The sequence below is a fragment of the Pteropus vampyrus genome, unplaced genomic scaffold, assembly GCF_000151845.1.
Source record: "Pteropus vampyrus isolate Shadow unplaced genomic scaffold, Pvam_2.0 Scaffold101, whole genome shotgun sequence".
NCBI lineage: Eukaryota > Metazoa > Chordata > Mammalia > Chiroptera > Pteropodidae > Pteropus > Pteropus vampyrus.
The window spans coordinates 4,615,293-4,641,970 of NW_011888882.1; the positions used below are offsets into that span (position 1 = coordinate 4,615,293).

The following is a 26,678-nucleotide window of genomic DNA, read 5'->3' on the forward strand; positions in this document are numbered from 1 at the left end:
GTACTGGACTATTTCAACATGCCCTCACACACGCCTTGGCGCTTTCTGGTCCCTCTGCTTGCAGTGCACTTGTCTGTCTAGTGACAGACAAGTCACTAGACTTGTTTATCCTTGTATTACCCAGTCTCTTCCCCCATATATTGAATTGGACCTCTCTTGAGAGCTCTTAATTATAGTACCTTGAGTCAATGGTATGTGGCTGGGGTGGAGGCGCTGAGAATAATTGTTTAGAATTACTGGAGCATAGTGATAGAAAAAGCAGACCAACTTTTAGTTGGTTTTATAAATGTTTTTAAAACTTCTTCAGACAATCCTTTTGTTGCCTGTGCTCAGGGCAGACTGCTCCCGCCGCCTGTCCCCTGAGTACACCATTGCCTAGAAAATAATTTCTTTTTCTTTAATTTTTGACTCCATCATAAGACTATGAACTCTTCATGGAAGTAACTTGTCTCTTTTATTTGGGTATCATCAATACCCAGCATGATGTGTGAGACATAGCAGGTGCCACTTCTAAGCTCATCCTGCAAGCCCCAAAGGAGTGCCATCTACTCAGAGAAAAACGTGCCCGGCCCTGTCTGACTCAGCCCCCTCTACTTCCAGACTTCCTCACCTCCTCTGTCTCGCTCACTCTTCTCTAGCCACGCTGGCCTTGTTGCTCCTTAAATAGGCCAGGCGCTCTCCCACCACAGCATCTGCACTGGCTTTTCTGTCGGCCTAGACCCAGTCCTCCGCAAGGCTTGCTCCCTCTGCTCTTTTCCTAAACACTCTATGAACTGCAAATCTTTCATCTCAACTCCAGCACTGCCTTATCCCTTTTCTCTGTTTTATTTTTCTCCGTAGCATATAGCACCAATGAACACACTATACCTTTTACTCGTTCACTATCTGTCTTTCTCTCACAGAATGTCCACTCTGCAAGGGCAGTCTGGAACTGTACCATCCCCCACCCTGATCCCAAGCTCACAGTTTCTGCCTTTGCCTGATAACTGAGGTCTGGTGGGATCCTTTTACTGCAGACCTGTGGCTGGAGTGAAAGGATAATGAATTAGATTAAGCCCACAGCCTTGGCATACTTCTTACGAAGCAACAAGGGAATTCGCATCACTCTGCATGACCTCAGTCCTACCCCTTTTATGTGAGGGTGGTGAAAAGCACGTTGAAATGCAAAGGGCAGGTAGCCTGGGAGACTAACAGAAAATGCTGCGCACATGTGGTTTCCATAATGAAATATACAGCTTGCACCCGAAGCCAAGAGCACGTCACATGCTAACCCCTTCCAAAAGCAACCCCCAGGATTGTTTGCTAGGAAACGGCCCTGAAGGGAAAGCCATAGATGTTTGGGAACTGAGCCTGGGATCTGCAACCCAGGTTTTTCCCTAATGGTTTTTGCTCCTGTCATCCTCTCTCTCACAGGAGCACGTGCCCACCTGGCTTCAGAACACTCACGTCTACAGCTGGCCCAAGAATAAAAAACACATCCTGCTGAGGCTGCTCAGAGAGGAAGAGTATGTGGCTCCTCCCCGGGGGCCTCTGCCAACTCTTCAAGTGGTACCCTTGTGACACCCTCCATCCCTGGATCATTGGGGCCATGCCACATCTGAGGCCTGTTCTGACAGACATTCTTCTAGCTAAGGCTGGTTGGCCACATTCGCGGGTATTTGTTTTCAGTGCCTCCTTGAGGGGCCCTTCAACCCCAGAAAACCTGTTCTGCAGAGTATTCTTCCTCCTGTGACCTCCACAGACCTTGTCTTGAAACAGGCCATGGCTGCTCTGTATTCCCTGCTTCTTATACCCACTGCCTGTTCCTCCTGACTGTCTGATGCATTCATTCTTGGCCTCTCACTGCTTAGCAAGTAGATCATATAAGTGATGTTGCAATTAATGTAAATGACCACAAACACCCTCTTGTTGCTTAAGGCTTCTTTTATGAGATCACCAGATGCTTGTGTGGCCTCAGACAAAATGGATTCATGTACAAATAATAAAATGTTTACTCTTTTGTAAGATTGTGTCTCACTTATCTCAAAGCAGATAGATATATAATAATTTATAATAAGAAGAACAGTTGCTTCCAGGGACATCAATAAAGCTCCTTAGATATAAATTAGATAAAGGTAATGGACAACTTTATATTAAAGGATTAAAGCCAGATAGTTAAACGATGCCTTTTGACATAATCTTGAAAGTTTTATTCGTGCAAGAGAACTTTTTAACAAAACATCTTTGTACAACACATGACCATGATTCCAAATAGAATCATAGTTCTTAGGGTCTAGTCATATATGTAAAAATATGCGTCTATTGTATGAAGTGACAGGGGAAGTATAATGCAGGCTAAAATTGTGGTTTGGGAAGCCTGAGTTCTAGTCTTGGTTCTACCACTACCTAGCCGTGTGACTTTAAGCAAGTCCTTTCACTTTTCTGAAACTCTGGGGATTTGTTTATAGAATGACATGGACAAAAAAGCATCTCCGATGACCCTAAAAGCTTTAAGGTCTAGGATTTAAATTCTAAATACTCTTTCAGGAATGAGTGAGTTTTCATTTTCATAATATATGTGCCAGGGGATGAAATTACATTTTCTTGACAGAGATATCTTCTCTCTGAAGTTATCTTCAACAATACCCTCACATTAAAATTTCTAGGAAAACAAAATATATATCTTGCTCATCTGTTCTCCAAAGAATAAACTAGTGTGTATATATATATATATATATATATTCAGTCTTCTATATCTTAAACAAGGCTCAATTTGCTATGAGATAGTTCAACCCTTCTATGTCACCATAGCAAAGACACATACTAACTATAACTAAGGAACTCTGCTAATAAATCACAAATAATACTAGTTTTATTTATACTATAACCTAAATGTCTACAAGGTAAAGTAAATGTCTTTAAAAAAAAAAAAAAGGTAAAGTTAGTATACCTTAAATACTCATTTGTAAGACAGTGACAGGTACCTTTAGCTCTATAGCATTTGAGACCCAGTAGAACAGACTGACCTTTTTGATTAACTCAGAATGCCTGAAAACACACCAAACACAAACTTCAAGTCTTCTTTCTCTCTTTTTATTGTTTTTTTGGAGGTGACAGCATCGTTAAGGATTCTATGCATAGTTATAAATAAAATACATCAACAATTATTACTCTGAAATGTCTCTAGTTTGCAGAGGTTTAATAATGTGATGTTATTAGCTCTTCCTCCCTTCAGAGACCTGTCCTGAGCGTTCAGCCACTATTCTTATCCCCGGTGAATGATAAGGGAAGGTCCCTGGTGTTCCACAAATAGTCATTAAAGTGTTGCAGCTGGTAGCATTGGTTGCAAAAAAAATGAAAAGTACGCGCGCGCGCGCACGCACACACACACACACACACACACACACACACACACACACACACCTGGCCAAGTGATGAAAGTTTGACCCCTGAAGTTTCTGTGAAATCTGATGACCATGAATAGCAGAAGAATTTTAACAACAATTTTAGAGTGCTGACACTAAGATCAACACTCGGTTTGTTTAGACATTACCCTGGTCCCCACAGACTCGTCTGTAGGTATTTTGGGGTGACAGTAGGGTAGGGCTGACTCCGTAAAAATAATAACCTCTTAGTCTCAGGCTTTATTCAGATTTTAGGGGTGAGTTGTGCTGAATGCAAGGTTAGATTCTCGTCTATTATTTTGTGACTAACTTAAAATTTTAAATGTAATTTTGAATTTCAGTGACTGGTTTCAACATATCTGCCTGTTTTGTTTAATTTAACTTTTATATTGTTTAAAGACATCTCCGTTCGGGGTTATAATTGAAGTATTAGACTAGCTATTTCTCAGCTCAGTGCTCAGAAAAATTATAGTAGTTGATACTCTTTTCTTCTTTTCCTATTAAATAAATAGCTTATTTAAAGATTGAATTTTTCTCAGAGTCATCTCAGCAAGAGAGGCAAGCTCTCTGTTTTGAACATTCCAGACCTTGTTTCACGATGTCTTGCCAACAGCATTCTTCTTAACCTCAGCCATTTCATCAACCACCTCATCCACTTTGCCAAACACCCCATTGTCACCATCACCTTTGCCAAATGGATTACAAAGTCTTATGATCATTGGGAAAGGATCCAGAAAGAGTCTCTCAAAACACAGGATCTTTCTGTTTCTTCTTAATGAACCAAGAACTATCAGTGAGACCCACCTTCTAGTGACAACTGAAAAGAGAAGGAAGATTAGACTGTGGGAAAATACCACAAAGTAGAAATGCCACTCATCCTGAAGAATTATGTGCTATTTTTCAAGATAAAATAGCTCTGTGTGAGTCTACCAACCAAATAAACAGCAAACACCAGATGGGAAGAAAGAAAGCACCAAAATCTACTTAATTCTTGTGTCATTTATTTCTGTCATGCAATTTTCAGACTGGAAAGCACCGTAGAAGTCCATCACCTCTACAGTTTTGTTTTATGCATGAGAAAAGTAGCGTCCCCAGAAACTGTGGTTTGTCTAAGTTCACCCTGGGCTACAACCTAGGTATCCTGGTTTCCAGTCTGCAGACATTTATTTGGTGAACCTAGAAAAGCTTTCTGGTTTTCGATGGCAGATTTGTTCAACAACTGACCTAGTATCTCCCAGAGGTACACTGAGCCTCAGGAACACAGGAGGCCTGAGGGAAGATGCACCTCCGTCCTCTGGTGGCTGAAGGATTAAATGATCATGTTGCAACTTGTTCTGTGGGAAATTCTTTGGGGAATTAATTAATGCTGTGATTACATGGAGTGCGACTTTTCTCGAAATGGTTTGGCATACTTATTTTATACATGTATTAGAGGAAACCAAGGCACAATTTAAAAGACCTGACACTTCCTGAAGCTCACAGACAAAATCTACTACTATTCAGATCAATTTCTTTTAGTTTTGTCTGGCCGCTCTCCAAAACAAAAACAGTGAAAAAGGCTTTTATTTTTAAATATGTTCTATTCATCTTTCCCTCACACTTCTGATTCTGCAAGAGTAGCATTTGTTGGAATAATACATAGTGGTTTAAAACATCTGCATTACCTTCCAGATGAAGAAATGAGAAATGTTTGTGTCGTGCAACCTCTCCTTTGAGTAGGGGAGGCTGCAGGAAGGGTACCTCAGAAGGCACAGAACACAAAGGAGCCCAGCTCAATCAATACAGCTGGCATTCGATGAGGTCTTGTGCCCAGGCAGGAGAATATGTTCCTAACTTCATACCTATGTGTTTCATTTTCTATTGGAAAAAGCTTTCAGATAGAATTACAGAATACTTGGTGGCAAGTGGGAGGCTTTCACAGACCCTGGGCAGTCACCTGCTGTCAGCTCACCCACGTGTGACACAGTCCCTCCATCTGTGACTGTGCATTTGCTCCCAAATTCTTAGCTTCGAGCCAAATGGGTTGTAAAAGGAACACACAGGGTAGTTTAGTTCTCTAACTTTCAAAGAGTGTATGAGTATGAATCTAGGTCACACCTCCCTTTGTGTTTAGGAGGTGATATTTGAGCCTTTGCTAAACAATGAGTGTCTTGGACCAAAATTGCCTGGGCAAAGGTGATCCTGTTCTGGGCCTGTCTGCTCTTTTCTGGAAACACACCTATGGAAAGAGTAATTGCAGCCTCCGGATCTCCCAGGATTTGAAACCTAAAACCATGAGGGCACACACTTCTTGTCCCTTGCCTGACCTCCCTTTGCTCCCTTCACCAGGAAGGCGCTGATGGTAGACAGGCAGCTGGGGAGAGAAGGGAGAGGGAGGGAAAGAGTGAGAGAGAGAACTCATGCCTGATGGATCCCATTAGGCTTAGTGTGCAAAGCAAGTTGAGATGAAGTAGCTGTTCTGGTATGCGTCCAAAACTGTTGTTCTATTTTTAGTCCCTCCCGCATGCTTCTGAGCCCCGCATTGTACTCCTGGGCACCTGGATCGGCAGCAAAATGTGGAACTCAGCCACGCATTTGTAAAGCTGGAAGGAAGGAGGCCATTGATGCTGGGCTTGTTTATCGCTGACAGCGAAGGGGGACCTGGAATGTTAATGAGGACGGCTCTCTGAAGCATGCCTTCATGGTTAGCTAGGAGTTCAAAGGAGGAGGCAGCCTCAGTCCTGGCCGAACAAATGGGAACCGTTGATAGAGGGAAGGAGAAATCAATTATGCTGTCGCTGGCTTCCATGTCATTGTGTTGGAGTTGTTAGAAAAGGTAGGACAAGGACCAGATCTCAAAAGGAAACAAAGCCACATGGCCTTGAAGTATAACGAGTTTGCCATGGCAACTGATGGAAATGAGCCTCCCGGGCACGAGCAGGTGTGTTATCTTACAGAATAAACATACTTCTCTCACTCCCTGGTTTTTATAATAAAACCTGTGTTTGGTTTACCTTCCCCTCCTCTTTGTTACCCAGAGAAGTTGGCTGTTGCTCAATCAGCCCAAGGCTCTAGCAAGGAAAATGTAATCAGTGTTATTAAAAGGGCTGCTTTTGAAAAGCTGGCACTCTGCATGGCTGCCAGCCTCGTCACTGAGCAGCAGCTGGCCACAGGTACCTGTCCAGCCTTTGCACCTTCCAGGCGATGTCCTCCACAGAAGCCCTCCTTTTCGCGCATTCATAGAGGTGTAACGGTGAGACCTGGCTCTCCCAGGCGTGCTGGTCAAAAGCTGCATTTTTCTGAGGGGAGAATCGTATTTAGGTGAAGCTGGGACCTGACCAATTTTCAGCATCCTGTGTTATCTGGGATGTGTGCCAAGGGATCTTTGAGTTCAGAGATTAACTGATTCTATCTTCCAATCTGTTGTTATGTACAAAGTTCAGTTACTCAGAAATTTGCAGAGAGCTGCTGTTTCCCTAAGCTTTAAATCTCTCTCAAATGGATTCTGGGGCAGTAGATTCTCCATTCAAAATGTACACAAAATATAGAGAGTTTATACAATCCTCCCAAGTTCAAAAGAAAAGTTTACTTTTTATTGTTACAAGGCCAAAAGTAATGACAAAGGAGGATAGTCCTATTTTCATTGTTCTCACTTTGTGACTACAAGAAAACTTTCACTCTAGCTTCAAAGTGATTTTCAAAATGAGACGCTCGTTGACAACAGACTCCAAGAACACACACAACTCTGAACTAGGTCTTGGCAAAACAACCAAACTGAACAGAACTCGTGCAGCCAGGGCCAGCCAGCTCAGTGCAAAACTGGCAAGCAGCGGTCAGCGTTCCATAGACCCCTTCCCTCCTTCTGCTTGTGCTCCATCCTTCCTCCAACACGATGCCCAGCACCACCACTCCTGCCCTGTCGTGGAGCCCTAGCCTCCCAGATGATGCCCTTGCGGCTCCTTCGCACTTCACCTTAACTTTGATCCTAATAAAGAAAAAAAAATGGCTGCCTGAAGAACTAACTGAAGCTCTGGTGTCACTGGTGGAAAGGGTTTCATGAACTAACCCAACCAGGAAAAATAGTATCACAAAGTTCGAGCATTAAACCATGCTGTGAGGTGACCTTAAGGGGGCATTCCAAAGTGGGTGGGCAGGACCTTTCCACATTCAGGTTTTTAAAATTCAAGATTTTAAACTAGGTCTTTGGATATCAGCATATAGTTATTCTTTGAAGAGACACGCAAAGCAGAAGTCCGCGACACCCCAGTATGAGCATGAATGTTCTGTTCCACCAGGCTACCGTGTCCGAAAGAACTGCTATTCAAAAGCTAATCCCAGATAGGTCGAATGGGAAGTAAGCAGCAGCTACAGATCAGCAACCAATCCCCAATTACTTATGATGTGCCTACAATGTGCCAGGCACTGAGCTTGGCACAAAGATGGGTGATACATGCGCTTGCCCTTCAATTATGTAAACTCTAGCCAGGTAGGACACAACATGTGAAAAGATGAAACCCAAGGCAGCTAAAACTGGCTGAACAAGTGGGCCAGCTGATCCCTTTCTCCGTGACCCTCACTATGACCCAAGATTGAGCTCACATTTATGCTGTTTCAAGGTCAGATCGTCAAAGCAGATGACTGAAGAATTTTCCTAATAAACAGAAGACTTGCTCTCTCCTCTTCCCCACATACACCTTTTAGATTATAATATTCAAAGTACCTATAAATCACCATGTAAATGAGATCTGAGATTAGGAGACAGAATGCAAGAAATGGGAAAGTATAAAAAAGCACCACAGAGTGTGCATATTAAACCAATAAATGGCAATGCAGTCCACAGGGCATCCACCCTCTCTAAAGAGCAGCCTAGCTCCCTGCCTCAAGAAGGGTCAGGCAACACTGTGGGAAGTGGGAAGGTGAGGATGTGCTTTTTACGCTGCAACCTCCACATCTGGGAAGGCAGAAACCTGGCCAGTGCTGGGATCAGCTAAAAGAAAGCGAGTGGGTTTCTGCACTCTGCTAAGTAGGCTGTGGGGAATATTTGAAGTTGAGCCTGTCAGCTGACTATACAAATAACTGAGCAAGAAAGCAGAAAATGATAATTTGCTAGATTGAGCAAAGAAAACTCTCCATGAATGAATATTGCCACTGTCCAATTTCCCCAAACAAAATCTGTGGCATAAAACACTGACCAAGTTGAGTCTGTGATGCGTCTTATGTTTCTCACTCGCACAGGAGGTGTAGCTTTGTAATCAGACAAACCTGAGTTTGAATCCTAGTTCACTTACTTACAAGTTACATGACCTTAGGCAAGTTACTCTACCTCTCAGAGTCTCAGCCATAAAATGGGAATAACAGAACCGCACCCTAAGAAGGCTGTCAGGATAAGACAGGGTGATGATAGAAAGCTTCTAAGATAGTGCCTGGTATTTGTAAATAATCAATACCCGTTCCTTCCTTTCTTGCCCTTTCCTTCTTGCTTCCTACCTCCTAATTAATGATTATTTACAGGGACTTTGAAAATTTTTCTTATTTCCAAAAAGGTAAATAGCAAATCCTAACAACAACAACAAAATCTTTCATTTTAAAAATGAAGCTTTAGGAGAGGTCAACCGATGAGCTTTTAAGCTTAAAACTTCCATCTAGTTTTTGAGGGGAGCTAATCAGTATAGTTTGTTTTCTTAATAAGGCCCGGGAGAGGCCATAACCGCTTCAGAGTACAGTCACAGCATCTGAAGACAGCCTTCTTTCCTCCAAGATCTTGCTAAGGAGCAAGACTCCCAGCAGCACTGGTTGGAATGATTAAAGGTAGAACATATCAAACTTGGCAATGATGTTTGACTTTAAAGGAAGCTAACTTTAGCGATTCACAATGGGGCCTCAAAATTAGGATAATGAATTTGAAAGTATTTTGAAAAGCAATTTGAAAGGCAATATTGTGCTCATGTTATACCTATTATTAAAAAAGAAAATTTTGAATTCAGGTTGTGAAAACTGTTATGCTCTCATCTGGCTCTCCTTTTCTAAAAATTGAGGTATCACTGTTATCTCCAACACAGCCCACCCTAAACTATCTCGCCATGGAAAAGGTGAGAGGGGCAGTTAAGCAAACATTTAAACTGAAAGAGTTACCATACTGGTTAGTGTTTCTTTCTTTTTTGTTTTCAAAAGGAAAAAAGTTTTCTTAAAACTGCCCCCATGTTGACTTAAATAATTTTTATCATATTGTTCTTTAAATATGTACACAATTATATAATTCGATATAAGTGTTTTATGCTTGTAGCTTATTAAAAACTATAAGAACAAGTCTATGGCCATGCCCCCCGAAACAAGCCTGATCCCGTTTGATCTCGGAAACTAAGCAGAGTTGGGCCTGGTTAGTACTTGGATGGGAGACCACCTAGGAAAACCAGGTGCTGTAGGCATAAAAATATAAAAAATAAGGGATTGTAAACTAACAAGGTCCTTGCAATCTGTGAGGTCAACCAAGGGTTGCCTCGCCTAAAAAACAAAACAAAACAAAACAAAACAAAACAAACAAAAAAAAAACAAAAAACAAAACTATACAAAATTTAAAAATTTTAGAGATCTGTTGCATAACAATGTGAATATACTTAACATTATCAAACCACACACTTAAAAATGTTTACGATGGTAAATTTTATGTTTTTTAACCACAATTGAAAAAAAACCTATAAGAACAAATCATATTTACAAATTTAATAAAAACAAAATCACCAGATAAATTCAAATAAAAAACATTAATTTAATGTAAAGGTGGTAACATTTTGCTGAAACTAAACAGCCAATGTTGGATTTAATTACAATTTATACAAGTAATCATAAAAGCATAATAAGATGCTTTTACGCATTTTGTTTCAATTGTTGACTTAGGTATTTAATTTTGGGCATGATGGACAGTCATTTGAATCACAATCATCATTATCATAATTTTTCTTCCCATCAGGTTACTCATTTGAAAGCATCAGTTGATTATTTTAATTGGTCCAACTGATTTAAAAATGGTACTCTCCAAAATATAATATTGATGAATAACTTTTTAAAAGGTTCTAACAAAACGTTCTTTGTGGACAATATTTGCAAGGTGGTATGTCACATAAACACAGAATCAAACCAGTGCATCCGCTTATAGCTTGAATAGAGTGACTGCTTTACCTACCTTCTTTTGAGTTCAACCTGTGCTACCATGAGACCGTAAAAACTCAATTTTCTCACCATTTTCCTCTATTTAAACTACTGTGAAGTATAAAACTTCATTTATATTGGTGCCATGATTCATTTGGCCTTCACTTTGTATAAACACATCATTTGTATATTAGATTGGCCTAGTTCTTTTCTCATTGGCCGGTGACAAAGTGCATAGTTAATTAATTTATTAGATAAATTAAGAGATTAAACTTAATTGCATCTTAGCATATCACTGAAAAAGAGCAGCTTTAGCTTTATAACCTCTAAGATAATTCAACGTGATTTTTATCAAACAGAAAGCAAGATGTTTTTTGTTATTTTGATACCAGGAATGCCAATCTAAAGACTACCAACGCTGTAATGCAGAGCTTGATGACTATTATTAATAATACTGTGTTACATATTTGAAAGTTGCTAAGAGAGTAAATCTAAAGGAAAGCAAGACAGAAAGAAAAAAAGACTACCAACACGTTAAAAGTTAAATAATGCCAAACCAATTTTAAACACAAAGCACTGACACTAAAAGCATGTGGTTATAAAATGAACATTCCAGGTGAGCCAGATACACTTATATTTTATTACATATTTTTTAGGTCATCGTTGAAATGAAAACCCACATTCTTACTAACAGGCCATCGATAATACATACAGAGACATTTCTAGTTTGAGGAAAAACTGATATTATATACAAATCTTTGGAGAATTAGAACACCAGAAAGTAGGATGAGGAAGGCATCCATATGAGGGTGGCCTAGTGCAGGGTGTTGGGCCCAAGCGGGACAGATGAGGGGACATCCCTGCAGAGGGTTGGCTTAGCTCAGTGTCAGAACCAGAGCAGGCTGACAGAACGGCTTAGTGCAGGGTGTTGGATCCCAGGTGGCTTGAGGATGGGGAGCAGCCTGGCATGGGTTTTCAGAGCTCACAGAGGGTGAATAGAGTGTTCTTACAAGGGAATAGCCTAGTGTGGGGTGTCAGAGTCCAGGCCAGGCTGAAGAGGGTACCCCAGTAGAGAGATGGATTGATGTGGGATTTCAGAGCCCGAGGTGAGGTGAAGGGAGTGTTGATATAGGAAGGTGGTCCAGTACAGGTTGTTATAGCCAAAGCAGGTGTGCTATAATAACAGAGCATCTGATATTCCTGATAAACACGGCATGTGATATTCTTTCAACAACATACAACTTAATCATGAGACAACATCAGACAAACACAAATTGAGAGACAGTCTACATAATGGCTGCCCTATATTCTTTAAAGTGTCAAGGATATGAAAGTCAAAGAAAGACAGAGAAACTAGTCCAGATTGAAGGAGACCCAGGAGACATGAGGAAATAATGCATGGTGTAGTTCTGAACTGGAATCCTTCTGCAAAAAGTACATTATTGGGCCATGGAGAAACTTGATTGGAATCTGAGGATTAGACCCCACCATATCAATGTTAACCTCACAATTTTGCTGTTTGGACTGGAGTTCAGTAGGGGAATGTCTCTGAGGTGCACACTAAGATATTCAGGAGTGATGCAGGAATCAGTTCGGCAACTTCCTCTCAAATGGGTCAAGGTAGAAAAAGTCTTTGCACTTGACTTGCAAATTTTCTGAAAATTTGAGATTGTCTCATAATTTAAAATATAATGACAAAACGTTAAGTTTTTTAAAAAGATATAAATTCATGTATAAAGTATGACCAACTATGTAGAACTATCTTGTAAAATAGTAAAAGTTCCCATATTCAGCACTTATTATGTGTCACATACTAGACAACCCAGTTTGCATATTTTACCTCATTTAAACTTAACACCAATCTTACAAAGCGGGTATTACTAGTTTCATTTTACAGATGAGGCTCAGAGAGGATAAGTAAGTTGGCCAAGTTTTTCTTGTACTGCTCAGAGAAAAGAGTGGTAAAAATGCCCCAAATGTTAATAGCAGTAGTCTATGGGCAGTGGGACTATGAATGACTTTTAGTTTTTCCTTTTGTAGTTTTCAGTATTTTCCAAAATATCTACCATTGCATATTGCTTTTGCTTTTATAACTAGAAAAAAGAGAGAGAGAGAGAGAGAAAGTTGTCATTTAAAAAGTAAATAATTTGTTGTGGAGTAATGTTGTGAAAAATATGCTCATTTTTCAAAACCATATTAAGCAACCAAACTATTAATAGTGATATTATCTCTTAGAAGTGACATTGCTGATTTTCATTAAAAAATTTTGCTTCTCTGTAATTTATTAAGTTTCTATAATTAATTCTTTGATTCATTCAACAAATATTACTGAGCATCTGCTGTGATTTATTTTTATAAGAAAAAAAATTTAAAGAAAAAATGTGCAGTATAAATCCAAAGTTGTAAATTACATTCGAAAATTAGAAAGGAAGAATATATATGCTCAGAAAAAGACTGGGCACCAAAATGTTACCAACAGTTATATTTCAGTGGTGAGTTAGTAAAAATTTTATCTTCTCTTAACACTTTTCTATGCTTTCCCAGTTTTCAACAATGTGTATTACTTATATATTTTATTTATGGCTGGGTCTCCAGTGTCTGACACATAGTAGGAGTTTAAGAAGATTCATTGAATGAAAAAATGCTTTTGAGTACAAATATCCCCAAAATATAGTTTTTAAAAACAGCACTGACCTTGATTTATTCATTACCTTATTGCAGCTGGCAAACTTTACATCCAATCTACGCTCTACTGGAGCATAGTAGACCCAAGAGAGTGACCTAAGGCCCAGGTGTAGTAGGGAGTTCTAGTTGCCATTTACTGGGCAGTGGTGCTGAAGAGAGTGATGTTACAGAAAGACAGGATGAGCAGAAAGAGGGGATGCACTATTTAGGAAAACACCACAATACTGTTTTATAGTATTTATTAAGATTTCTATCCAACCAATCTCCAGCAGAACTGGAGGTGACCCATCGCTATCCTTGCATCCACTGCAGATAGACTTTGTGCTGTAACAGCTGGGTTTCTCTGGAGTGAAAAAATGGAGATGTAGTATGAGGTTGGGATGATTCAGTCATAGCTCCTGTTTTGCTTGTAATTATGAAGCTCATTTCTCTGGTGTTAGAAATGAACTTGGATCATAAACCCAAAGAGAGACGAGATATGAAGCCAATGTGGGGATTGACATCCCTTAGCTGGTGCATGAATCAAGCTGACTGTCCAGCATCGCATCTCCACTTAGCTGTCCAACTCCCTAGTCATTTATGAGGAGGTTTCATTCAACAAATATTATTGAGGAGGTTATATGCTATAATGATATTATCAAATTTAGAGGTTCTCAAATATCACACAAAGCAGTCCTTAGGCATAGCCGGGGATTACTAGAAGAAACAAACCTTTGAAAGTCATTCTCGAATCCTCTCTTTCTCTTATACCTATACATTGGCAAATTCTGTTGGTTCTACCCTCAAACTAGAATTCGGCCCCTCTCTTACTTCACTTGGATTATTGAAAGAGCCTCTTAACTACTCCCTACTTCAACCCTTGGCCCCTTCATATATTTTCCACATAGCAGCCACTAAGATCCCTTGAAAACTTAATTCAGATCTTGTCTTTACACAAAAACCTACAATGGCCACAGCCCAAAATGTAAGATGCAACCTTGTGTCCCACGACTCTTATCTCTCTGACCTAATTTTCTATAGCTTTCCCCTTGCTCACTCCACTCTAGCCAGCTTACCTTCTTTGCTGTTCCTCAAATATGCCAGGCACATTTTGCCCTTGCTCTATCCTCTGCAGGAAGTTGCCCCACCCCTATGCAAATGGCTCTCTCTCATCCTTAGGATCTTTACCAGAGAGACCTTTCCTGACCATCAGTGTCAAGTAGAAACCGCCTACCCAGACACCATCTCCTTTACCTGGCTTTTTTCCTTTTTAGCAATCATCATCATTGGGGACAGTTCTGTCTGCCAAGTGGGTCCAGTTTTCCCAAACACACAGAATGATTGCACTTCCTAACTTATTGAAGTTGGGTGCAGCCATACGACTTGCTTTGTCCAGTGACATGTGAGTAGAAGTGCCCTGTATCACTTTCAGGCATAAACCTGAAAACCCCACAAAGAGGAGCAATACTCCAGAGGGTAGTTCTCCAGGAAGCGTGGGTCCCAGAATAAAGATGTATGGAGCACAGCCCCCAGCAGACCTGCAGTGAACATGTAGTGGAAGTGAGAAACAAACTTTGCTGTTTTAAGCCACTGAGATATTGTTTTTTGTTTTGTTTTGCTACAAATAACCTAGCCTTACATATTATTTGTTTACTGTCTCCTCTGACTCCTGTAGAATGTAATCTTTATGATGGTAGGATTATTTATTGTTAATCTCCAGTGCCTAAAACAATGCTGGCACATGGCACGTATTCAATAAGTATTTGTTGGCTGACTGAATGAATGATAAATTGATCACACCAACTGGAAGAGAAAAACTTAACAATGGCCAGTGAATCTAACCCTAGACTCATCTACAAAAACATTCACTCTATCTGATCTGAATGTGAACAAAATGGTTCCTGATTCAAGATCAGAAGTGTGGTTGCTTATCTCACCAGACACAGTTTGAAAGCACAAGTCGCCTATGGGTACATAACACAGTTAGTCATGAAAGCACATAAAGTAGCTAAAGTTACAACACAAATGGAGATCTGGCACGCTGCTGAAGGGATTCACTGACAACCATAAATAAAAAGCATCAGCAGTGTTTGTGTCGTTGCTGAATACTGATGTGGTTTCCTTTCCCTGTATGGACATTAGCATTTGTAATGAACTGAGCTTCAGAGGCCTGGGATTTTATCTGCCATTATCATCAATTGGTGTATGAGCCCCTCTCAGGACTTCTGCAAAAGCTGTGTGTGCTTTTGTGAGCTGCTTTCTTTTCATGTGCTTCCTCCTGGTAGGCCTGAATTTGGATGGGGATAATGCATTTCCTGTATCATGTGGCACAGTACAAGGAAACTCATTGTACCCCTTCAGAGGAAGAATACATCTGTAAGTAGTTTTTATGAGTGTACTGAGGGATCTTGTTAGGGTGACTTATTCTCCCAGTTCCATTTGGTTGATGAAGTGGATCACGTGACAGATGTTTATAATGAACTGCTTCAGTTGCTGCCAGTGGGAAGCTCAACCTATAAAATGCAAAATTTCATGGACTCGTTGAGGGCATAACAAGCTGATCACATAGGAGAGAAGTCTACCTCATTCTGAGTTGTCATTTTTTACCGCCACATACAATGCATCGGTGTTAGTAGGCTTTTACTTTCCCCCAAAGAAACTGCCTTTCCAGTTTATTCCTAATTCAAACTGGAAAAGCAGTTGTTTCTGCATATAATTCCCTAAAGAGCAAACATTCTTAAGATGGGCAAGTAATCATCTATGAAACACACTTGCAAGGAGTCTTTATGTTTTATCATTAAAAAAAGAAACATATATTTACATCAGAGAGCATGATTGCTGGGTTTTGGGGGTTTTTTCCCTGCCTCTTCCCCATCTCTTTTCCTCTAATTCTTTTCTTTATTCCATTAGCTTATTTTTTTCTCTTTATACCCATTGGTCATTCCCTCATGACTGCGATCATAAGGAATATAATTTGTCTTCCATTTTCCATGGCTGGTGAAGAATAGGGATGTCCAAGCTAAAAAAACACAAGTGACAAACCTATTCCATTGTGCTCCAACCTGCAGCTCACTCTGGATGCTTCTGTGTCACTAAGGGACAGATAGTGAATGGAGAAATAAAAGGCAATAGTGCAAATCTAGCCCTATATATGATAATAGGAGAAATGATGAAAAAGGGTACAAGTCAATCCAAATCACTTCTACCATGGAACGTCCATACGTGCTCAACACTCTGTTAGGCACTGTGCAAAGAAATGAAGAGACAGAGCACATGGTCCTTGACTTGAAAAAAGTCAGTAAATAAATGATGGCATATGATGATATTTCCAAATGCCATAAGAGCTTCATGGAAAATAGGGCTTTAGGTGGTCCCTGAGGAAAGATCTCAGTGAGAACTTAAATTGTCAGGCAAGGCTCCGGACAGGGGGCAGGAACTGAGCTAAATGTTGAAGGACGGGTAGGTTTGTTTTAGATGCTGTCAAAAGAGCAAAATACTATGAAAGAGGTCAAGAGTGCATGACATCTTCATCACATTCATCTCTTTTGGGCACCTCATGTCATAGCCTCAGTTTCCCAAGTAACCACACATGTCGGCCGTAAAGGTTATCTAAAGAATATTAAAAAATATTAATCAGATGTCAATATAAGGCAGTTAATCACAACTTAAAGTACCAAGATGTCACAGCTGTAAGCTTTCAACTCATTATGAAGACAGTAGAATTGTTTTTCTTGTACACCAATGGGTATCATGGATTAACTGTGCTGCTGAACTTAAGGAAAATAGAAATATAATCTGGGAAACAAAAGCTCAGTCTTCTAGTAGCGAAACAGCTTACGAAACTTCTTTGGAGACTTTAAAAAATGTAGGATTTGGCTTTAGTGAGTGTAGTGAATTTTCTTTTGTAGACAGAAAGCTGGCATCGGGACACTTTAGAGAGCCCCTGGCACCTTGGCATCTTCCTTCTGACTCTGATGTTGGCCAGCAGCCTCTAGTAAAAAAAAAAAAAAAAACCTGGCTCTTTTCTGCAGAGGAATGGTAAGACTTGGCAGTGATGGTTGATTTCACACAGAGAGAGAGTGACTTGTCCTCAGGGTCAGCAGGGATGGAGGTGAGAGGCAGCCCAAGGCCAAGAGTTTGACTTCCTGACCCTTCCAGAAAAGTGTAGCTCTCTCTTATTTATTACTTTGCTGTGGTTTTCCTGGCCATGAGACGTAACCTTTCAACCATTTCCTCTCAGAAGACCTTTGTTAGATTTGATTTAGTTGATTCAATATCATAATAGCTATCACATAAAATTTATTACCCAAAATGTCTCCTATTCCTGTTTCACGAATTTCAATATGGTTTCTGAGGTCTTGAGCCCAGAACTATAAGCCCTTCTAGTTCTGAGGGGTGGGAAGGAAAAATTAGAGTTTATGAAAAATAGAAAGAAACCCCTTGAATCATCTCTCTTATTCTGAATGCCATGAATATTTGAACGAGGATGTACCTACACATAGTTCGCATGCATGCGTACACACACACACACACGTTTCACACATTGCCTATTTTACTGAAAAATATAATAGAAACTTTATTATTTTTCTTTAAGTCCTGGTTGTAGTCCTTCAACAATAGGCACCTGAGAGGCATACTTGCAGGTAGCTGAAGGTACAGCTAAGTGGTCCTCCTGAAACCTAAAATTAGAATGAGTTAATGGTTCTACTGGGAGAGATTTTTTTTCCCCCTCAATGTTTTCATTCCCAAACTTTGCTACCCCCACTTCCTGCAGGGACTGAAGTCATGGCAGATACTACTCAAAAGTAATAACTCCTGAGAGACTCTCTCTGGAAAATCAGCATGCAAAAGGCAATTGGCTCCAGAAACCGAGGACTCGGCTGCAGCAATAGAATGTTAAAGTCACACAACAGTAAAAGGAATCTGGGTTTTCTATATTTAAAAATGTCTATTGTTTCAGTCTTAGCTTTAGTGAAATCCAGAGAAATGAATTAAAAGTTTTGCTTATAGAATCTTTACATAAATAAGGTATTTTTATTGTTATTCCTTAAAAGGTGATAAAAACTAGGTGCTAAAATTTAGATGCCTTCTGAAAACGACTTAGAATAATTATATTTGTTAAACTGGGCAGCCCTGATATTATATGCTATTAAATCAAATTTCATTATTCTTTAATGACTCTGCAATTCTTTTTTCTAGAACTTTGCAAGCTTGACTGTGTTCACCTTGCTGTGGAATGCTTTAAAGGGCATTTCATCTAATAGCAGAGGAAAGCGATAAATTATAGATGTCAAATCATATACTAGTGATTCGGGTAGCACTAAGGAAAGGTTATAAGCAATAAAATAAAAATTTTCCCAATCAACCTCTACATTAGGTTAAAAAAAAATAGCTGTCTGCATAATTAAAGAGACATGTCAACATGCTTGTTAATATGCTATTCTGAGGTCTTTACAAAACTTGAAATCATAAAGTAAAATACTGGGAATATTTATCAGTTTAAGTGAAAAAAATCTGTATTTATGAATGAGTATAAAGTAATTTCATTTTATGTGTGCTCTGGAAATATGGAAATCAAGAGAGAAAAAAAAAAGAATTTGGTTTCAATCTCTTAAGCACCTGTTTTCTCTCTGACTTCTGATGTCTGACTGCTTTTCCCTCCCCACCTCATCTCGGCATACTGACCTCCTGGCTTTCCTCAGATGCACTAGGCACCCTCCAATCTCAGGACTTTTGCAGTTACTCTTCCTCCTGCCTTGAAAATTGTCCCTCAGACATCCTCCCGGCTGGCTCCGTCACTTTCTTCAGGTCTTTGCTTCAAAACGACCTTATCAGTGAGACTCTCTCTGGACTATCTAACATTTCAACACTTCATCCCCACTGACATTTTATAGTCCCCTTTCCTGCCTTATTTGCTCCTTTAGCACTATATATCTTACTACATATACTACATATCCTACTAATTTATCTTGTTTATTTTCTACATCTCTCACTAGAATATAAATTTCAAGAAAGTATAGATTTTTTTTTTAGTCACTGTTCTATTCCCAGTGCCTAGATCTGTGTTTGTCACAATAGTAGCTGTCGGTAAACATTTAAAGGCTGAATGAATGGATGATTTCCCTTAATTTCTAAAAAGTAACAATTATATCCTACATATATATTTCCTCAGTCCAATGTCTACTGTTTGGAGGGTGCCTAGTGCATCTGTCTAATGAAATGTAATTTTTTGCCACATAAATTTTCTCAGTTGCCATGATGATGGTCAACCATTGATATAGCAACAACCACTCCTTAAAGGCCTGATAACTATATGATGAAAGTGAAAAGACAAGATTAGGCCACTCTGGCCATGATGCAGCTACTTCTTCTAAGTCTTCATCAGTTCACAGAGAGAAAGAAATAATGCTGCTTGCTGGGCCTCCCTACTTACCCCTTCAACCACCGATAAACCAGGAACAACTTCTGATTTGCCCCTTCAATCCTGCCTTTTCAATAGCTATAAAGAGGTGAGAATGCTCAAGTAAACATGGCACATAATTTCCAAAATTCAAATGAATGCAAAGTCAGAGTGTGTAGAATACTACATGTTATTACTGTGGAACGATCTCTCTCTCTCTTTCTCTCATGCGCTCTCACTCTCGCTCTCTCTCTTTCCCTCCCTCTCTCTCTCATTGTCTCTCTCTCTTTCTCTCTAGCTCCCCCACTAATTCCCCCCACCAGAGGTTTTAAAAGGGAGTTTCTACACATGAATATGTTTAGAGGGGCAGGAGGCAAGATGGAATATAAATTTCCTGAATGCCTCCTGTGTTGCAGGCATTACACTAGGGGCTTCACATAATCATCTAATTTATTCCTCACAAGAACCCTGCAGAGTCGACATTATTATCCCTAATCTCTAGATAAGGAACTGAGGTAAAACCAAGGCTCAGAGAGGATAAATGACCTGACCAAGGCCACCTGACTAATAACTGCCAGAGTAAGACATGAGCATTTATCAGGAACTTGACAACCACTTTCGCTTTCTCTTTGCCCTGTAAGCAGTTTCCTAAGCATTAGACCAATTTGTATGTCTTGAGCCAACAACTTCCAAATTAGAGTTAGTGTTCATGATGGATTTCTGCAACAGCTTGAAGCTGTTTGCTTAAAGCTACTAGGATCTCAGCAGCTTCTCCTCTCATCAATGAGGTAAGAACATGCACATCAGGGATGGGCTGACATCAGAGGAAGAGCAGTGTCTGTACCCCGTCCACACAACTTTATCAGTGACCAGATGTGATCTCCCCCTCTCCTAACGGCCATAGATCCTCATTTTCCTTCTTTGGTGGCACTTACACTGTTCTACTTTGTTTGATAAAAATGTATGTATTTATGTTATTCTAAACCTCTTGGAGGCACAACTGCCTTTTTTCCTGATTTCACTGACACAGTTAGCAGCCCTGCATCTAACCACCAGACAACATTAGAGTGAGAAAAGATCACCCAGTCCAACTTTCTAACATTATTAAAGGGGAGATCAAAGTCACAGAGGGATACGGAACTTGTCCAAGGCCACGGAATTGAGGCCAGACCCTGGTTTTCTTAGTTCCTTAGTGTTTCATTATACCACACTACCACCCTTGTCTTTGAGCAGAAGTATGATATATATTGAATGCGCTTTAAGAAAAAAGTCAGCTGGTAAAAGTTGTGTAGGCAACACAGAGGCCTGTAAAGACAGTTCACAGGAAATAAAGAGCAATCACTTTAACCAGGTTGGTCGCAGCAGAAATGGAAAAAAGGGGCCAAATGCAGGAATATCATGATAATGGACTTGCTCGGACTCCTAACTGATTTGGGGAGATGAGTTTATGGGATGACAAAAGGAAGGCCAAAGGTGAAGAAAGAGCAAGTATGGCATAGTTAAGATGAATTTGGTTTCAAACCCTAGTTCCCATGTATTTGTTGTATGACCCTCTATGCATCCAATAAATATTTATAGAACACCAGAGTGGGCCAGGCATTGTTTTAGGCACGTGGGCTATATCAAAAAATAAAATTGACAAAGATTCTGGAGCTTATATTCTAGCTATGTATGTTTTAACCTTGCTAAGCCTCAATTTCCTCATACATAAAATGGATAGAAGAGTATCCATCCGTACAGTCATTGTAAGGATTAAGTACTCAAGAAATATTAGGGATCATTATACCCAAGTTTTGTATCTGGGTAACTATGATTTTTAAAAAAATGATATTAACAGAAACCGTGAAGTTGGAAGGATAACATGGTCTTAAGGCAAAATTCGACGTGGGTATATTGAGCTATTAGCTCTTTATCATTCCAAGTTTCTAATAATCTATGTTATCCAGGATTGTTACAAAGTTTGAACTGGTGTTTACCTTAAGGAACGGTGGTCTGGATTGGCCTATGTGCCCTGATGTCCTTGAAATAGAGAAATTGAGACCATAACTAAAAATCCCAGATTTCTGAGTTTGACCTGTGCTAGGGAGAAGTGTGCTGCCTGGATCTGGGCTGTCTTGGTATGCAAGAGGCCTGGAGGAATTGTGAATGAGGTGATGTGTAGCTGGCCAGCGGGCAAAGATGCATACCCAAACATTCTCTAAAGTGAACTATAAAACTCTACTATTGGACCTTAAGAGGCAGAACAAGTAGCCTTTAAGGGGCAGAAGAAAGCACAATTCAAGACTCAAGTCCAAGAAGAGACTACTGAACAGAAAACCAGCACTCTGTACTATGGCAGAATCTTGGTCATCAGGAGAGAGAGATTTTTGGGGTGTCAGCCAACTCTGTATGGGTGCAAATGAGAAAGCCACCTGAACAATCAACAGGGTCTGAGTGCACCCATATTACCAAGAGTTATATATCCAGTGTGGTTCCTGGACCAGCAGAATCAGCATCACTTGGGAACTTGCTAGAAATGCAAATTCTTAAGCCTCATCCCAGACTTACTCCCAGAATCTCTGGGGGTGCTGTCCCAGCAATCTGTATTTTGACAAGCACCCAGATGATTCTCTGATGTATTCTTAAGTTTGAGAAGTACTTGAAACAGGCTGCTGAGCTAATAAATATCTTTCTAGCTAGAGCCCTCCAGCCTCCATTGTCTTTTTTCTAATATGTATCTCCCTTGATTGCCTGTGTTTACATATTTTCTTTTTTTTTAAACAAGACTCTATGAAGTGGAAAAATAATAAATACTAAGGTCCCGTAGGGGCTTGAGTCAGTGAAGACCCTGAACTTTATCCTTACACTCAAAATCTGACAAAAAGGTTGCATACAAATAATTATCCCTATAGTATCGTCCACCTATTTTCATGTTCATTAGTAAAATGCTTCTGATTTTTCAGTCTTCTCTGAAGGACTGTGAACAGGATCAAAAAGGGCCTTACACCCAACATGAATTCAAGGAATTATGTATAATAATAATCAAAATAGCAGATATCACTGAACACTCACTATATCATAGACACTCTGTTGTATTTTATATGACTTACCTTAATCTTCTGACAACCCTAAACTAAACTCTTATTAACCCATTTTACATAGGAGAACACCAAGACTCAAACAGATTTACTTTATTGTCTAAGGTCAAATACCACAAAATGGCACATCTGTAGATTGAGCCCAAGCAATCTGACTCCAGGTCCAAAGTTTTAATCACTATAACATTGGTCTTTAACATTAGAATCATCAAGGAGCACTTAAAAATATTCAAGCCTAGGTTCCACCGCCAGAGAGTCTGATTTAATTGGTCTGGGTTGGGGCCCAGGCAGGGATACTTTTTAAAAGCATCCAGGTGATTCCACCACAGCCAGGTTGAAAACTGCAATATATACCACGGTCCCTATGTTTAAGTACACTACCCAAGGTCAGCTCCTAGTAAGTGGTAGAGCTGGATTCTGAATTCAAATCTGTATGGGTCCAGAGTTAGCTTCTATCAGCACCATCACCTTGACCACTACTTCTACCATTTCCAATCCAATATCACCTTACATTTGAAATAGTTTTACAACTTATATAGCGTATTCAAAGACATAGAAAAAGAAAGGTTCTCCAGTCAGCATATCTTATTTAAACTGTTGCTTTCAAGAAATATTTCATGACTTCTTAAATAATCTGAAGACTTCTTTTTCTCCTGGTTCTCCTTCTCCTCACTCTCCTCCTCCTTTTTCTAAGTTTGGCCCCTGAAAAATGTTCTTAGTATAATGGCAAAACATTCAGTTTTCCTAAGAGCTTATAATTGAAGTGATTGTTTAGGGCAAACAAAAAAAATCGTTTTATCTAAAATTTTAATTGAGACCAATTCAGTGCCCTGGGAATCAGTTCTAATGTTTGGCTCAGGTTTCTGGCAGTGAGCACCGGGCCCTGGCCTCAAGCCTGCACTTGGTCACCTTACAGCTGCACCTCAGGGCTGCTTGCCAAGAAGCTGGTCTCATGGCAGCACTATCCTATGGCTTAAGACCATGTGACTGCAACTCACAAGAAGCAAACAACTTACAGGAGTCGCCTCCTGTAGCATCGTAGCACCTCCTGACATTTCTGGGAGAAAAGAGCATTAATTTTCATTCCCTTGTATAGGAGCAGAGAGGGTGTTTCTCAAAGTTTAATTTATAGCCAGAAAGTTGTGGACTGATACAACCATTATATAAAAGGGAAAAACATCTGTCACTTCCATTTGTAGCCCAGTTTGTAGCAGTTCTTTCAGAAAAGGAGAAAACTAGAGACCAGCTATCCTGGTTTAGGTGCAAGAGAGATCGGAGTTTGAAAGCTGGTCTTCTCACTAACCAGGTGGGTTTGGGCAGGTAACTTAATCCCAATGTGCCTTAGTTTAGTCATATGTAAAATAAGGCTTGAGGTTATTAAATAAACTCTAAATCTTGGTCCTAAAATTATATGTATGACTATATATTTATGGTTTTCCTAATTTGGTATAACCACTTGAAACTCATCCTTTTACTAGAGAAAATTTGAATTTCTGAAAATCTGAGATTGGCATTAAAGATAGGACTTAAAAAGAGTTTTAGCTGTAAGAGGCTATTTTGATGATGTGTTTCAACTTCCTCATTTTATCTTCTCCCTCTTTATCTTCTCCTTTCTTCTTTTTTTTTCAACCAGTATTTTCTGAGTTCTGGTATATACCAGGCACTGAGCTAAGTGTTTCAGACCAAGACCGAGTCCTTCGCCTTAAAGAGCTTCCAGTACAGTAGAGACAGACAAGTGAAAAGGTGATTAAAAACATACTGAAGTAAGTGCTACAGTAGAGGTGACCACAGGGTGCCATGGCAGACAGAGGTCAGTCTCAGGGGGAGTGGGAGTGGGAGTCAGGGAAGCATTCCCAGAGAAAAGACATCTAAGCTGGGGTCAGGAGAAAGGTCCACCTTTCTAGGCAGAAAAGCAGCACGTACCTTGGAAAATTGCAGAGGGAACTCTGGAATGGTGAGGAAGATTGCCCAAGGGCATGCAAGGACCAGCGACGCAGGTGGTGGTGAAACTGGAGCTCCAAAATTACAGGTTCGGTTGAATGTCAGTGACATGAATTAATAGTTTTGTTTTAATTTTTGGCACAGGTGAAGTATCTCAGGTCCTGCTTTTGCTGCCACCAACTTAATTAAGACCCAGTGCTCTTTCCTGTGGCTCTCTAGGCTTAGGATCTCCCTCCTCCGGCTCCAGCGTCTTCAGCAGTAACTCATAAACACAGCACAACCACATCACAGGCCCATCATCTGAGAAACATCACCACCAATCTACTCTGGGGACAGGGATCTTTCAGCTGCTGAGATAAAGATCCTGGCTCTGACTGGTTAGGTTAATGACAGCTCAGTTAAAGGACAATTATAAGTCATGATGATTGTCTTCAAATATTCGAAGGGTTCTAAAAGGGATTAGTTTTATTCTCTGTGGGTCGAAGGGGAAGAATAAGAACCAAACGAATATAGAGGAACACATAAGTTATATCTTCCCTAGATAAGGAGAACTTGAGGCTGATCACATTGGTAAGTAGTGAGTATCTCCACACCAAAAGTAGTTAAAGCCAGGGCAGAATGACCACTTCACTGAAATGTTATGAAGGGGATTCAGACCTCGAGCAAGATTTGGATCATAGAGGCCTAATCAAATCCTTCCAGCTCAGACCTTCTGTAATTCTATATTTTCACAGTTGGCCTGTGCCAACTGAGGTCTAATTGTTCTAGTTTCTTATCTATTCTTCACAAAACATTTACTTTCAGTTCCAGTTAACGAGCATTTGCAAGCATATTATTTTCACATTTCTAAGCAAAGATATACTTAATGTGTGTTGATCACAATTTAAGAAGGCAATTTAGTGGGGGGGTTTTTTCACCTAAAGCATTAATATACTTACCACTAGGTACTGAAACTGCCATATATATGTGATAAAATGGGCAGTTTAGCACGTGCGCACACCACATGCACATATCCAGTCTGGTGCATGCGTACTGCCTTATTTCAGGTATACTTTACCTGTGTACCTATATGCTATTCATGCTAGGATCCATCTTATTACAGGCTCAAAAATTTTTATAAATTTTTCCATTCCTTTCTTTGACTTTTGTTTTTATCGTGGCAACTACACCGCTATTCATTACTCTAAATATATGGAGAAAGAGAAGGGAGAGTAAAATCAGTGAAAATTGAAGATACTACTGGCAGTTCTGACAAGCACAATTTAGATTTTGTTAACCTCATATTATTTTCAGAGAACAGTGGTCAAGATGATTTACATTGTTTTTTAAGGCAGACCTTTCTGTTGTTAACATAGTGAAATAAAACGTATAATTTGATTTTACCTGCTTTCTATGCTTGGTATATGTAATGTGTTATAAATCAAACATATTAAATAATATTCTGTTTTAAATTAGTATTTGGATAACATATTACCTGAAGTCTAAAATATGTATTTGTAAAAGAACATAATAGCTTTTTCAAAACAAGAAAAAGAAGGCAAGCCATTTCAAAGTGTTCAAAATTAAACAACATTAAAAGGATCAGTCAAAATGAGCTGGCTATTCCCTAAAAACCATGGAACATAAATTCCATGAACGTATCGTGCGAAGGAACTTGTCCTGCGCTAGCTCCCATTGTCTGCCTTAGTAGATAGAAGTTGAGCCACTCCCTAAGCACTGTGTGGAAAGTTAAAGGTTACAGTTTCTGGGATAGCTGTTTACTGTGCATTGATGAATAAATCAATTCTCTCAAGGTAATCTTGTGGAGAGCTTCTTCTCAAAAAGTTATAATTATTGGGCCTCTGCATGCAAATGTACAATTATAGCTTTACATTGTCCTGATACGGCAGCACATTGAAAAGGGCACTACCAAAAATGACCAGAATGTGAAGGGGCAGCAGCAAGCAGCTGTATATTGGCTGACAGACATTTTTTTCCTTCCAGTTGTTTTTATAAGATAAAAACGTTTTTACTAATGATCTTTTTATCACAAAGATTGGCAAAAGCAAAAGGACACCAGGCAAAATCCTCTGAACTCACCGCAGGGAC

General features: G+C 39.8%; 1 protein-coding gene and 1 pseudogene across 2 annotated transcripts in view; both read left to right on the top strand.

Annotated features, from left to right (window-relative positions):
• The window catches only part of TRAF3IP2 (TRAF3 interacting protein 2), a 41,418-nt gene extending 39,414 nt beyond the window's left edge, over positions 1-2,004 (top strand). For both annotated transcript variants that reach the window (XM_011364809.2, XM_023533381.1), the window contains exon 9: positions 1,414-2,004. In XM_011364809.2, coding sequence (XP_011363111.1) covers positions 1,414-1,560 — 147 coding nt within the window. In that variant the 3' untranslated portion in view covers positions 1,561-2,004. The remainder of the gene's footprint in view (positions 1-1,413) is intronic.
• Positions 2,005-9,668: 7,664 nt separating this feature from the next.
• On the top strand, positions 9,669-9,787 carry LOC111742808 (annotated as a pseudogene).
• The last annotated feature ends 16,891 nt before the right edge of the window (positions 9,788-26,678 follow it).